This window comes from Myotis brandtii, unplaced genomic scaffold (genome assembly GCF_000412655.1).
Source record: "Myotis brandtii unplaced genomic scaffold, ASM41265v1 scaffold158, whole genome shotgun sequence".
NCBI classification, from domain to species: domain Eukaryota; kingdom Metazoa; phylum Chordata; class Mammalia; order Chiroptera; family Vespertilionidae; genus Myotis; species Myotis brandtii.
Genome location: NW_005355753.1, coordinates 1,985,783 through 1,998,703, shown reverse-complemented (window position 1 = coordinate 1,998,703; position 12,921 = coordinate 1,985,783). Strand labels below are relative to the sequence as shown.

General features: G+C 51.6%; 1 protein-coding gene across 1 annotated transcript in view; it reads left to right on the top strand.

Annotated features, from left to right (window-relative positions):
* PRKCB (protein kinase C, beta) overlaps positions 1-12,921 on the top strand; it is a gene marked incomplete at its 5' end in the record, with an annotated part of 187,455 nt that overhangs the window by 107,844 nt on the left and 66,690 nt on the right. Inside the window, 2 exons of the mRNA XM_005862048.1 lie at positions 5,100-5,196; positions 10,941-11,087. Of these exons, the coding sequence (XP_005862110.1) occupies positions 5,100-5,196; positions 10,941-11,087 (244 nt within the window). The remainder of the gene's footprint in view (positions 1-5,099; positions 5,197-10,940; positions 11,088-12,921) is intronic.

Genomic DNA, 12,921 nt, shown 5'->3' with positions numbered 1-12,921 from the left:
CAGAGTGAAGGCTGGTAGACTGGACTGGCCTCACTGATACGTTTTATTTGGTCCTCGTGCTGAAAAGAACGAAAAAGAATTAATTGCCAATATTTTAAAAGTCAGGACTTCCCATAAAAATCTGGACTTAAGTCTTGAAAAACCAGAAAAATCTGGGTACACTGGGCCCAATCGAATGAAAACAGTGGAAGAGTTCATGTCCCTTAGACAGGATTTTGTATTTGTCACAGTCCCCACCACTCCCTATTGTTTTACACCAGCCCCACGTCGCACAGTTATGTGGCCTAACTGGCCCCATGGCTAGAAAGCAGCTCTCACAATTTACCCCGAAGACGTGTGCACCACTGCCAGATGTGGGCCTCTTTAGAAGTCTCCTTCCCGGGACTGTGGCCACGCTGGCGCTGGCTGGCCAGGCAGTAGCATGTCTCCTTTGTCTGAGCTTTTGCCCTGGTCCCTTCCTCAGGCAGAAACTCCTTGCCCAGTGTTCCCAGCAAGGAGGTCCCACTGGCGCTGTCTGTTTGGGAGAGTGGTCGTGGCAGCTCTGGCTTCTGGAAGAGAAATTCTCGCATTTCTCAGTGGTCTCGGGGCCTTTTCAGTTACAAGTGAAAGTCAGTCCAAATCAAACTGGTGTAGCAAGAAAGAGACCGGATCACCGGGACCACCTTGCAAATGCCTGTCTCTCCTCCTACTGACCAGGGGCTTCTTCAAACTCGCCCTGCGTGTCCACTCCGTCTGTCGCTGGAGGTACTAGTACCTGAGTGTGGGCAGACGTGCTCCGCGGAGCTGGCCTCCGGAGGGGGAGGCCTTGAGGAGGAAGTTAGAGAGTGAATCACGGCATGAGCAGACAAGCCAAGAGGACAGAGCCCAGGGCAAAAAAGAAAAAAGAATCAGGTGCCTTGCAGCACAATGAATTTTAACATTTCTCAGTGGTCTCGGGGCCTTTTCAGTTACAAGTGAAAGTCAGTCCAAATCAAACTGGTGTAGTAAGAAAGAGACTGGATCACCGGGACCACCTTGCAAATGCCTGTCTCTCCTCCTACTGACCAGGGGCTTCTTCAAACTCGCCCTGCGTGTCCACTCGGTCTGTCACTGGAGGTACTAGTACCTGAATGTGGACAGACGTGCTCTGCGGAGCTGGCTTCCGGAGGGGGAGGCCTTGAGGAGGAAGTTAGAGAGCGAATCACGGCATGAGCAGACAAGCCAAGAGGACAGAGCCCAGGGCAAAAAAGAAAAAAGAATCAGGTGCCTGGAAGCACAATGCACAAATGGTTAAAGACACCATTCTCACAAAGGAGAATCGGCCAGGGCTCCCCTAGCTCACCAGGAAACCAGGAGAGGGGGCCGCTGGCCGCAGGTGTGTGTCCGTAGGAGGAAGGCTGACATGACCGGGAGTCGGAGGAAACGGCCGCTGAGCAGGTGTCGACCTGGGGACAGCGGACCGAATCTCACCCGCTCTAAGTTAGCATCGTCTCTGCAGAGCTGGGCCGTCTGGGCCCCACTGGGTTGGAGCAGGTGATAGTGCTGTGAGGGAGGAGGGGCTCATTAGAAAATGCTCCAGCAGGATATTAACAGGTCACACCGTCATCTTCTTGCCTTTCCCCCAAGTTTTGGATCATTGTTCTTAACAGATGGATGAGTTACCTTTGCACACTGCCCCGTGACCACTCCCAGATTCCGTGTCCCTCCTCCTTAAGTCAGGCCTAGAGAGGGCAGAGGAAGGGCATGGGACCCGGGGGTCTGGGGAGACGGAGAGAAGACACTGGGAGACGATGATTATTGCAGCAGCAGCAGCCACCGCCGCACCGTCTCACTGGGTCGCTGGCACTAGGCTGACCACTCGCCAGATCGGGAGTCACACGGATGAGCGGTGACCAGATGTGCAGAGAGCCCCTATACTACATGTGAGCTCGGGGCGGGGGGATGGGTGGGCTGTGCAGCTGTGGGGCCCCATCTGGCTTCACGCTGGAGTCCCAGCTCCTGCTCTTCGCCTCTGGGAGGTCCCCCCACATTGTCCTCTTTGTCCCACCCCCAGGCCACCGCCAGGCTGCGCACCCCCTCAGCACATCCTACCCCTCCTGTCGGAGTCTCCTGCGTGGAGAGCCCTCTACCTTTCCCCACCCGCAGCTGCTCTCTCTGGCCCTCCCTGTAGGCTCCTGCTTTCCCCCCACCCTCACCCTTCTCCTTCCCAGGGTTCTCTGGGCCCCAGAGGGCAGGCTGTGCCCACAGGTACCGCCGCCCTCCTGGCCCCACAGCAGAGTGCAGGGAGGACAAATGGCTTCATGGTGAGGGACAGCACGTCAGGACTACGTCCCAGTGTGTACATGTGTACACCTGCATGGTCTGTGAATTCTCCAGCCGCTCTGGGCGGAGCACTGTTCCTGGGATCAGAGTAAGGTGTGGGGGTGTGGGGGGCACACAGCTCAGAAGTGACAGGGCTGGGGTTCGGCCCAGGTCATGGCAGGCAGAGCCTAAGCACAAGCACATGCACCCTGCCTCCTGCCACAGGGGCAGAGCCGGACCACAGAGCCTCCTAGTGGGAGGGGTGCTGTGGGACTCGGAGTCGGAGTCGTGTCAGCTCTCTGCCCTGGCCCTCTCAGCAGATAGGACTCCGCTCTCCAGGGTAATTACAGCCCCGCCCCCTCCACCTTTTAGGAAAGCTGTGGAGTCGATGACATTGTAGTTGGGAGGGACCTTTTGCAGAATAAAAGCCCTCTTCAGATTTTGCAGATGAATGCCCTCTTCAGATTCAGGTCCAAAACATCTCTGATTCTGTTTTAGCTCAAATGTACTGAATTCTAGGAATGTGGGTTCTTGTTCCAGGAATTCTTTTAACTCTCTGTGGTCTGGAGTAAGTCACGCCCGGGTCTGAGGCTGTGGGCTCTCCCAGTGGTGCTGCGTGCTGCTCTGAGGCTGGGGCGGAGAGCAGCTGGGGCTCCCGGCGGGCGCCAGCCTCAGGCCCCGCTGCCTTGCCGTCAGCTCTGTCTGAGCCCGGTTCTCCTCTCCGTTCCTCCTTTTATTTATGCTGTCGCCTTGCTTCCCCTTCTTTTCCAGAGGTTCGTCTGTTTTATTGTTGTTTCCCCCCAGAGAATCGGCTCTGGGATTTGTGTATCAAGTCTGCGCTTCTTTGTCTCCTTCCTGTAGGTTTGTGTTGTGCTCTTTGAATTTCAGCTGAACATTTTGCTAATGTGTTTTTCCTCTCTTAACTTCTTCCGAGCTTTAAAAACAACGAACAGGCATTGGAGGGAAGAGATTTCCTCCATGTTCTGACAGGTTGCGTTCTAGCTGTTGTTGCTTAAGCAAGGTCTGCAGGTGGAGTGTTAATTCCCTTCCCAGCGGCTTCCACAGTAGCCCCTCTTATCCGTGGGTGGACCCCACTGCTCTCCTGATGGTACCGCACCCGCACAGGCCATGTTTCTCCCACACACACACCTGTTCACTACAGGAAGCACCCATGGCTTCTCTTGACGTATCCAATGCCAGCTTCACGCCTCCTAGGCTTTGGGGCCACTCTTAGGTAAAACAAGGGTGACTTGAATATAAGCCCTGGGGTCCTGGGACAGCCGCTCTGGCCACTAGGACGGCCGCTAAGTGACGGACGGGGTGGCCACGCTGGAGGCAGGGATGTCACCGCTGGGTGCCGCTCGCCTCCTGCTTTAACAAGGAGGCGGCACTGGGCGCAGAGCCTTCGGTTCTACCATCTACTTAGACTTGGGCACCATTGAGTTGATATGTGTATATTTTTACATTACCTGGTCCTTGTAACAAGTTACGTTGGCCTTATGTATAAGAGAGATCAAGTGTCCTTTCAAAGTGAATTTATTATTAAAAAAGAGATAATGTAGTGAAAATCATTAGTTGATAATATCCAGATTTATCGAGATCCACGAAGGTGAACAAAGTGTGCCAAACCCCCCTCCATGCCTCGTCCTGTGACTTTACTTTGTGGAGATTCCCAGAATCCTTGCTGTGTGCGGGGCACCCTTCGTGTGTGACTTCTGGCAAAGACACAGATGTTCTCTCTTTTGCGTTCCTTTTGGAATTCCAGTGGGAACTGTGAAGGGGAGAATTGGATATTAAATGTGGAGGCCCGGCTGGTCACCTCTGCCTGGACTCACCGAGCCCTTATGTGTAGAAGCTGCCTGGGGTGATTAGTGAATGGAGAAAGGGACTGTGGAGAAAGGGGTTGAATGATGCCAATCGTGGTTAGGAGGCCTCTTGCGGAGCGAGGCGTTTGGGGCTCTCTCCCTCCTGACTCGAATGCCTGCCGACGCCCTTTCCTTCCTCGCCTCGCTCTCCTCTCGCCGACTGGGGAACGCGTCTTGGTGGTCAGGGAAAATGGAAGCATCGAGTTTATTTAATGACATTACTATCCGTGATGGTGATGATGTGCCTTTTATTGAACACGTGCTAAGTGCCAGGACTCTGCCCGTTTTTCATGCATCATCATATCTTGGCTTCACAATGATCCTATGAAAAAGAGGCTTTCATTCCCTTTAAAGATGAGAAAACTCAAGCCTCAGGGGGCCTAGCCAGCTTGCCCAGGGGTATCCTGGAGGCAAAGGCAGAAGTGCGACTCAGGCAGAGACGGAGGCCGACTCTAGGACTCGTGTCTCTGGCCACGGAAGGCGTTTGTTTCTCTTGAGTCCGAGCACTTTGGGGCACAGCCATGCGAGTGCCCAGTGCCCGGGCAGCACGCTGCAGCGTGCGTGAAAGAAGGGGGCACCGCAGTGCTGGGACAGGGACAGGAACGCGGGCACGGAGAGCTTCAGAGCAGCTTCCAGAACAGAAATCACCCCGCGGGCAAACAGTAGGCGCCAACTTGCGGTATGGAGTGATATAACTAAGACAGTTGTGGGGGGAGAGAACGAGAGTACGTTACATCCTTTAAACACAGAATGTACTTTTTCTGATGTCCATAGAATAGTTACAAAAATAAAAATACATAGCACACCTGGCTACACACACACACACACACCCCAGAACAAGAACCCTCCGCATGTTGTTAGAGTAGAGCTCACCTAGGCCTCCTCCCCTGGTTCTACCGATGAGATCCTGCTGCGTGGAGTCATGGAATTTGTCCTGGCCCTGTCTCCCTTTAGGTTTAAGCTGCTGAGCCAGGAGGAGGGCGAGTACTTCAATGTGCCCGTGCCGCCGGAAGGAGGCGAAGGCAACGAGGAGCTGAGGCAGAAGTTTGAGGTGAGCTGTCTGTCTCTCTGCCTCCGTAGAACCGGGGGAGCCTGCCTGTGATGTCTGTCCCATTCATGGCGTTGTTCCTAGCACGGCCTTTCTTAACTCCAGGCCTTGCCATCGTGTCCCCCAGAACACTCCCGTGTACCCTTCAAGACCTCAGTTAAATGTCCCTGCCTTGTGAGGCCATCCCTGCCTCCCCTGCAGATTTAGACTTTTCTGGAAAGTGCTCGTTCTCTGCCGGGTGTTTTGGTGGTGTGGTCGGGGGCGGGGGTGATGGTGAACACAGTGACAGAGCAGTGATGTGTTCTGGCGGCTGAGTTGGGGGGTTTGCTGAGGGGTAGAGTCTGGGTTGGGTGTATTGGCAGGTGGTGCTGTCGTGTGGAAAAATGGAACTGACTGCTGGTGACTCCATGGAATACCCGTGGGTGTATCTTCCAAAGAGTCCGAGCCCTGACCTTGGCCCCGACCTTGGGATCTAGTGCTGGCTCTGCTTCTGCCTCCGACACTCCCTTCCCTTCTGTGGGGCCAAGCAGACCCTATTTTCATCTGCCTGAGAGCAACTGGATGTAGGTACATCCCAGTTTCACAGAGAAAGCGTTTTGGGAAGAGGGGCCTGCGTTCTTTCATTATTTGTGTACTGAGTGTTTTTAAAGTTGTTCCATGAGGGAAAACATGATTTTGTTCATGTTTACCAATTTTAGATAAGCGGCGGTGGTTTACTGACTGAAAAAATGTACAGCATAGCTAGAAAAACAGATCGCCATCACTGCTATCTATCAAAAACCTCACAAGCAAATGAAAAAATACAACCAGGGAACGTTCTTTGGACGAGAGGCCCACGGTACTTTGAGGATGTAGAGGGAACGTAAGCTTGTCTGGAGCATGGGGTTGGCGTCCCTGAGGAAACAGCAGCGGGAGTTACCAAGTAAAGAGGGGAAGCATCCCGTGCAGAGAGGGTAGCACGTGCAAAGGCCCTGTGGCAGGGAGTGGCAGCCACAGCATGAGACCGGCCACAAGGCACTATGGGAGAGCAGGGAGAGCCGAAGGTGAGCTGAGGCAGGGCTGTAGTGGGAGGGCAGGTCCAGAAGGGCTGTGCTGGCCATAGCAAGGATTTGCCTTTTATTTCGAGAGCCATGTTAGTTTTCCCCTGAACTTGACAGAAACAGCACTTGAGTGTTGACCCATATCTTGAACCTGTGCCCTCCACAAAACCTGGACGATGGTGACAGCCCTGACCCAGTGGGATATCCTTTCCTGGAAGCAAGTGGAATCAGCATGCTGGCCTTGAGCTTAAGCTGAACTTGGTAACTGAGGGTCATTCCCGTACACTTGGGTCAAGGCCAGAGGCGCTGATGGACGGACTTCCCACCCAGCCGTGCTGAGAGCTGGACACTGACTGATAAACAGTCCTTCCCAAGACCGTTTCTGTCCCTCCCCTGAAGGCGTGTCTATTTGCTGCTGTTAAGTGTGTTACTGTGGGTGACAAAACACCAGGGCAGCCTTTCCTTATACACAATGAAGTCGCAACTTTGCAAAATGATTTCTTCTGTCCTCGGGCAGAAGGAACACAAGGAACACGTTTCCTGCGCGAGCAGAGCATTTGCCGGGGCCAGTTCCTGGCGTGAGGGAACGGGCTGTTTCGTCCCGTGCTCCCGGCAAGAGCCTGCGCGCTGGCGTGTACCTGGGTGATAATCGCTCCAGGCCAGAGCTGTTGGCTAAAACACGTTTCCAACAGACTGAGAGGTGTTCTCAGACACACGGAGGAATTTCAGTTGACCTTGAACGGGAGAAATTGTAATTCCTGTGCAATAACCAATTAGCACCTAGAATGACTCAGACATTATTTTCAAGTCTCTGATCTGGAGAAATTCCGAGTGACGGTAAAGTCAAGCTGCTGGAGTTGGGGTCATACTTCACAGTTGGGGTGTGTGGGGTGCAGCTGCCATGCGTGGTGCATTCCAGAAGGTCGGAGTGGGCTGAAGGACTGTCTTCTGATTGTGGGCTTGCCCATGGGCCAGGGAAGGGAAGGCACCATTCTGGATGTTCAGAATGGGTTTTCTGAGATTTTTCTAAAAAATTTCTTAGAGTTCTTAGATTTAAACGTGCTAACTATGTGCCGTGTATTGTTTTAAGTGCTTTAGAAATACTAACTCGTTGAATTTCCTCATGACCACTTTGAATGGTAGATGCTATTGGCAGCCCCATGTCTCTTTCCCCAATGAGGCCCCGAGAGGTTCAGCCGCTTTCTCACATCCCACACTGCTCACTGCCCTGCCTTGCGAGTCCCCAGCAGCGGACGGACTGTAAGGACTCGAGCGCAGGCATTTCTCTGGAGGAGGTCCGAAGGGATGTGCGGGAAGCGGGGGGCCGAAGTGCACGTGCTGTCAGCTATGTACGCTGTGGGCACCCGGGGTTTTGTCCGCTGGGAACTGCATGTGTGCTCAGGGTTCCCAATCGAGGGGCAGGAAGCTGAAGTACCCACCTGGGTGGGCCCTTCCTTTCGTGCTGAGGGCTGCTTCCAGGGAGGTAACTTAGCACGTCCCGCTTGCCCTGCCAGTGGGTTGTGCGCTCGTGCACCAGGGGAGCCCAAGGCAGGGCCACAGGGGTCCTGGGCCAGCAGCCCCGTGTGGAGAGGATGTCCCACCGGGCCCTGGGGTTGGGTGCACCACCCTCCCAGCACGTGCATGTGTCCACCAGCCCAGAAGCTCTGCACACCCCACAGTTTGAGGAATTTCTGAGACTTCATTATGCAGGCACAATCGATCGGTTATTAACTCCATCTCCAGCCCCAGAAGATGGGGGCCGAAAGTTCCAAGCTCCCAGTCATGGTTGGTCCCGCTGGGACAGCCTCCATCCAGAGGACATTCAGGAGCCCACCAGGAGTCCCCGTGTTAGGAAAAAGGATGCTCCTATTCCCCAGGAAATCACAAGGGCTTTAGGAACTCGGATCAAAGGCCAAATAGTAGAACAAAGGACGCTCCCCGCAGCCCTGTCACCCAGGAGATTCCAAGGGTTTCAGGAGCTCTCTGTCCGGAAAACCAGGGGCAGAGACCAAACATATACTTCTTATTGTGTCACATCCTCTGGCTCCATGTAGGTGACGCTACAACACTGACCTCCAGGGATGGAGGTGGGAGCAGGGAGTCCTGTGTGGGGAGGTGGGAGGGGCTGCAGGACTTCCTGAGGGTGGAAATGTTCTGCATCCTGATGGGGGTTTGGGTTACTTGTGTGTATACATTTGTCAGAACTCACAGAACTGCACACCTAAGATTTATGCATTTCACTCTATCCACCTCAACCTTTAAAACATTAAAACGAAAAAAAAAATGGTGGATGTTTTGTCAGCATGACCAGCAGAATGCTGGTGGAACCACCCATGGAAGAGACCGACACCTGGCAGTTTTAAGGCTCAAGGGAAGGGGGAATCTTGCTGACTGAAATCAGACTGGCCACCTCTTCCCCCTTCCACTCACATGCCAGAGTTTACCCTCCCCCACTTCACATCTCACTGAAGAGCACCACCACCCTCCCAGGTGCTCCAAACAGAGCTGTCCTTCACTCCTGACCTCCCCCACCCGATCCATGTCCAGCCCTGAGAAGTCTGTCTCCCGCTTCATTCCCTCCACACTGCAGACACTGAGTCAGGCCCCGCCATTTCTCACCGTGATGACTGCAGTCACTTCCTAAAGGTTTCAAACTGGCCTCCTCTAACTGGGTCCCTTCCCTAAACTCAGAGTGCTCTTCCCAGGGTCCTGTGACAACCTAGTCTTTGAATGTGTCTTGTTGTCGGCTCCGTAAAGGCTTTCTGCTGCTGACTCCAAGTTCTTCACCTGGATAACTCCTAAATATATTTTGTGCAGAGGACCCAATTCCTGCTGGGATGCAAATTCTTTGAGCATCTGTATCTGCTTTGTTCCCTGATGGAGGCTCGGAATCTAGGGCAATACCTGGCATGTAGCAGGCACTCAATAAGTATTTCTTGAATGAATGAATGAATCTTCCCTGATATTAAACCCCATAGAAAGCTTTTTGTTGCCTCTTTGTCTTATAAAGACAAGTGAGTAATGCAACAATAATAATGTCTACCATCCATTGAGCATCTACTAAGTGACAGGAATGGTGCTGAGAACTTTGTGATACATTTTCTCATGTCATTAACTCATTTTCTTGGAAAGGGGACTGAGATTTAGAAAGGCTCATTAAGCAAATGCAAGTAAGTGCCTCTCTGTGGTGGTAGGCAGTCCTCATGGAGCTTGTGTTCTAGTGTGAGGAGAAAGACAATAAGTTAAGAAATAAGTACATATCTGGTTTGTAAGGTGGTGATAAGAGATATGAAGAAAATAAAGTAAATAAGGGGGAGGAAGATTGCTGAGAGCTATTTCATGTCATGCACTTGGGCTCTCTTAGAGGTGAGGGAGCTCTGGGGAAAGACCTCCAGTCACAAGAGAAAGCAATTGCAAAGGCCCTGGGAAAAGAATGTTTTTGGTGCTTTCAGAGAACAGCAATGAGGCCATGTGGCTATAGCAAGGAGAAGGGGCTGAAATAAGAGAGTGCAGAGGGGCCAAGTTATCTGTGGCCTTTGCCTGTTTCTCTGACAGAGACAGGAAGGTCTGGGATGTTTGGTGGAGGAGTGTTGTGAGCCAGGATTACACAGCTTGTCCACTGCCAGAGTTGGGAATTCTAAGCTGAGCTTTTAATGCCACAATTTTCTCACTCCTAGAAGCAAATCCAGTAACAAGGCCCTGGCAGCTGCAGGTCTCCCTGCTATTCTCCTATCTCTTCTTGTTCCAGAGCATTTGCTGCCATTTGAGTCACTATTTTGCTGCTCACAGAAGCAGGTCCCTCCCCCATTGCCTCACCCATTCATTTATCCATTTGACCAGAAACTATATTGGTTGTCAGTGAAACTGTGGAGAATGAGATATAGTCTGTGCCCTCACTGTTTTCAGTGCGCCTGGGGCAAAAAGTGAACAGACAGTTATCATCCAGTATAAATGGGAGGTGAAATGAAAGAAGGAAGCAAATACTAGTAGGGACACCTAGTCCAGACACAAGGAAACAAGGAAGACTTGCCTGAGGAAGTGAAACTGGGTTAACTAAGTTGATGAAGGAAGGAAGGGGAGAGAATAGCCATCCAGAGAGAAGCAAGAGCACGTGCAAAGGCCCTGAGGTGGGAGGTGAAAGAATGAAGCTGGGTTGCAGGGAAGAAGGGCTCAAGGAGTGATGTGGTGGGAGAGCCAGGTAGGGCCCAATCGTGCTGGGCCATATTGGCCAGTACATGCTTCAAGGTCTTTATCCTAAAAATGAGTCACCACTGAAGCATTTTAAGCAGGTAGTGACTCGGTTGGGTGTGAGGAAGTGGAATCTTGCTCTGGCTTCATGTGAAGCCCAGTGTGGAGGGAACCAAGGTGACTGTCCAGGTGAGGGCTGATGGCAGGTGATGTTGGTGGAGATGGAAAGAAGATGAATTCTAGAGGCCGCGAGGAGGAAAAGGTGACTGCTCCTGGTGAGATGTGAGGGCTTCGAGAGAAATGGAGGTGCCAAGGATGGCCTCCAGGTTCTGGCCTTGCAGAGTGGGCTGTTGGCCATGCTTTTCATGGGATAGGGGTGTGTGAGTGGCAGGAACCACACCATGCATGTCTATATGTGTCTTCCTACAAAGGCATCGTCAAACCTTAATGATGTGTCTTTTTTTCCCCCCAGTTTATGACTTGGCTTTTTAATGATGTGTCTTGTGTTTCCCCCTCCAGAGGGCCAAGATCGGCCAGACACCCAAGACTCCAGAAGAAAAAACTACCAACACCATAGCCAAATTTGACAACAATGGGAACAGGGACCGGATGAAGCTGAGTGATTTTAACTTCCTGATGGTGCTTGGGAAAGGCAGCTTTGGCAAGGTACAGTGTGGTTTGGTGGTTGTACCTGCTCCAGGAAAAAATTACTAAAAAGGCTGAGAAGGTGACATACAAACTGAGACCTGAGGATGAGAATGAACAAGCTAAACATTCAAAGAGCTAGGAGAGAACAGCATGTGCAAAGGCCCTGGGGTAGGGAGGGCTTGGTACATTTTAGGTACCATCAGAAGGAGTTGGGGCCAAAATGTCATGAAGGAGGGAGGTAGTAGGATGTGAGGTTGAAGAGATGGGCAGGGCCTGGTCATGCATAGCCTTATGAGCTGTGGTTGGGAGTTTGGATTTTACTCACAGCGCAGTGGGGAGCCTCTGAAAGATTTTAAGCAGAGAAGTGACACAATCAGATTTGCCTTTTGGAAAAGATCACTCTTGCATCCAAGAATGGAGACAGTGCCTTTCACATAGCAGCACAGTTGAAGGATGACCCTGGGCCTCGTAGAGTGGTTCTGAATGCTTTTATAGATGCCTGGAGAGACTGTTTTACTGAACCTGAGATGGTATTATAAGTATTCATGACTTGTTTAGTGTTGCGTTGAGCCTTTTAAGCCCTTTGTGTGCCACAGATATGTCTAGTATAAATCTCATACCATGAACTTGGGTGTGCAAAGAATACAAGTTTCTTTCCCATCTCTGTAGCCTAAGTAAGATATGAGTTATCCTGGAGTTGCCCTCACCCTGCTCGTACACCAGCTGTGAGTCAGCTGGTGAGTCCCAGCACCTGCTTCCCCAGAGCACGTCGTGCACTGACACTTCTCTCCACGCTCCCCATGCGACCTACGCTAACCGTGTACTCCACTGGGCTGCTGCAGAAGCTCCTCGCGGCTTTCCCGCTGCCACCCGTGACCTATAGTAACACCCCTTCCACGTAGCAGCTAATCTCTCAGCTACACTCTCTGCTTTTCAGCTGCTGTTGGAGTTTTTCTTGGGGACACAAGAGACCTTCTGCTTTCCCCTTTAAAACTCCCCATCTATCACACCCACACGCAGAGGACTTCAAGCTCCTCCTCCCAGTGACATTTCCTTGGTTCAAATCATGGAACGTTCCAGGTGCTAGTGCTGCTTTTCCTGAAGCACAGCTTAAGCTGGGGGTAAATCAAATAGGAAGTTAGTGTATGAAAGGAAAAGAAAAAAGTGGAAAGCCTTTAGAAGCTGGGGCTCACATATTACATTTATCATTTCAAAAAGTCCCATCCAGGTCTGTTACTCTATATCAGTGGTTCTCAACCCTGTCTGCACATTAGAATCACCTGGGAATCTTTTTAAAATCCTGATTTCTGGGCCTCATCCTCCGGAAATTCTGTTTCTTTGTTATGGTGGTGGGGCCACAACATTAGTAACAAAGAAGCAGAATTTCTGGAGGATGAGGCCCAGAAATCAGGATTTTAAAAAGATTCCCAGGTGATTCTAATGTGCAGCCAAGGTTGAGAACCACTGCTCTATATGCATCTAAGAAGCACTAAAATCAGAACCTGAGAGGTGAAAACAAATCCCTAGCCTTCTGCTTTCGTGTTTGAGAGCCCGACTGTCACTAAGGAGGCCACGAGGATGCGGCTGCGGCTGGGGCTGGGGCCCCTCCCAGACCCAGCACGTGTGCTCTCCAAGGTGCTGATCCAACTCCTTCTGCTAATAATTCACACAGGCTACAGGGATGAGTAGCGCCTTGGCCAAGTTTCCTAAATATTGTTATTCATGCACCTGTTTACTGTTTGCCATATACATACCTCCTTTCTACTACCTTAAATATTTTCTTTAAGTTGATGTAGTTGACTTCCTTTTCTTTTCCTTTTTTTAAACACTCAAGAATATGTTTTTATTGATT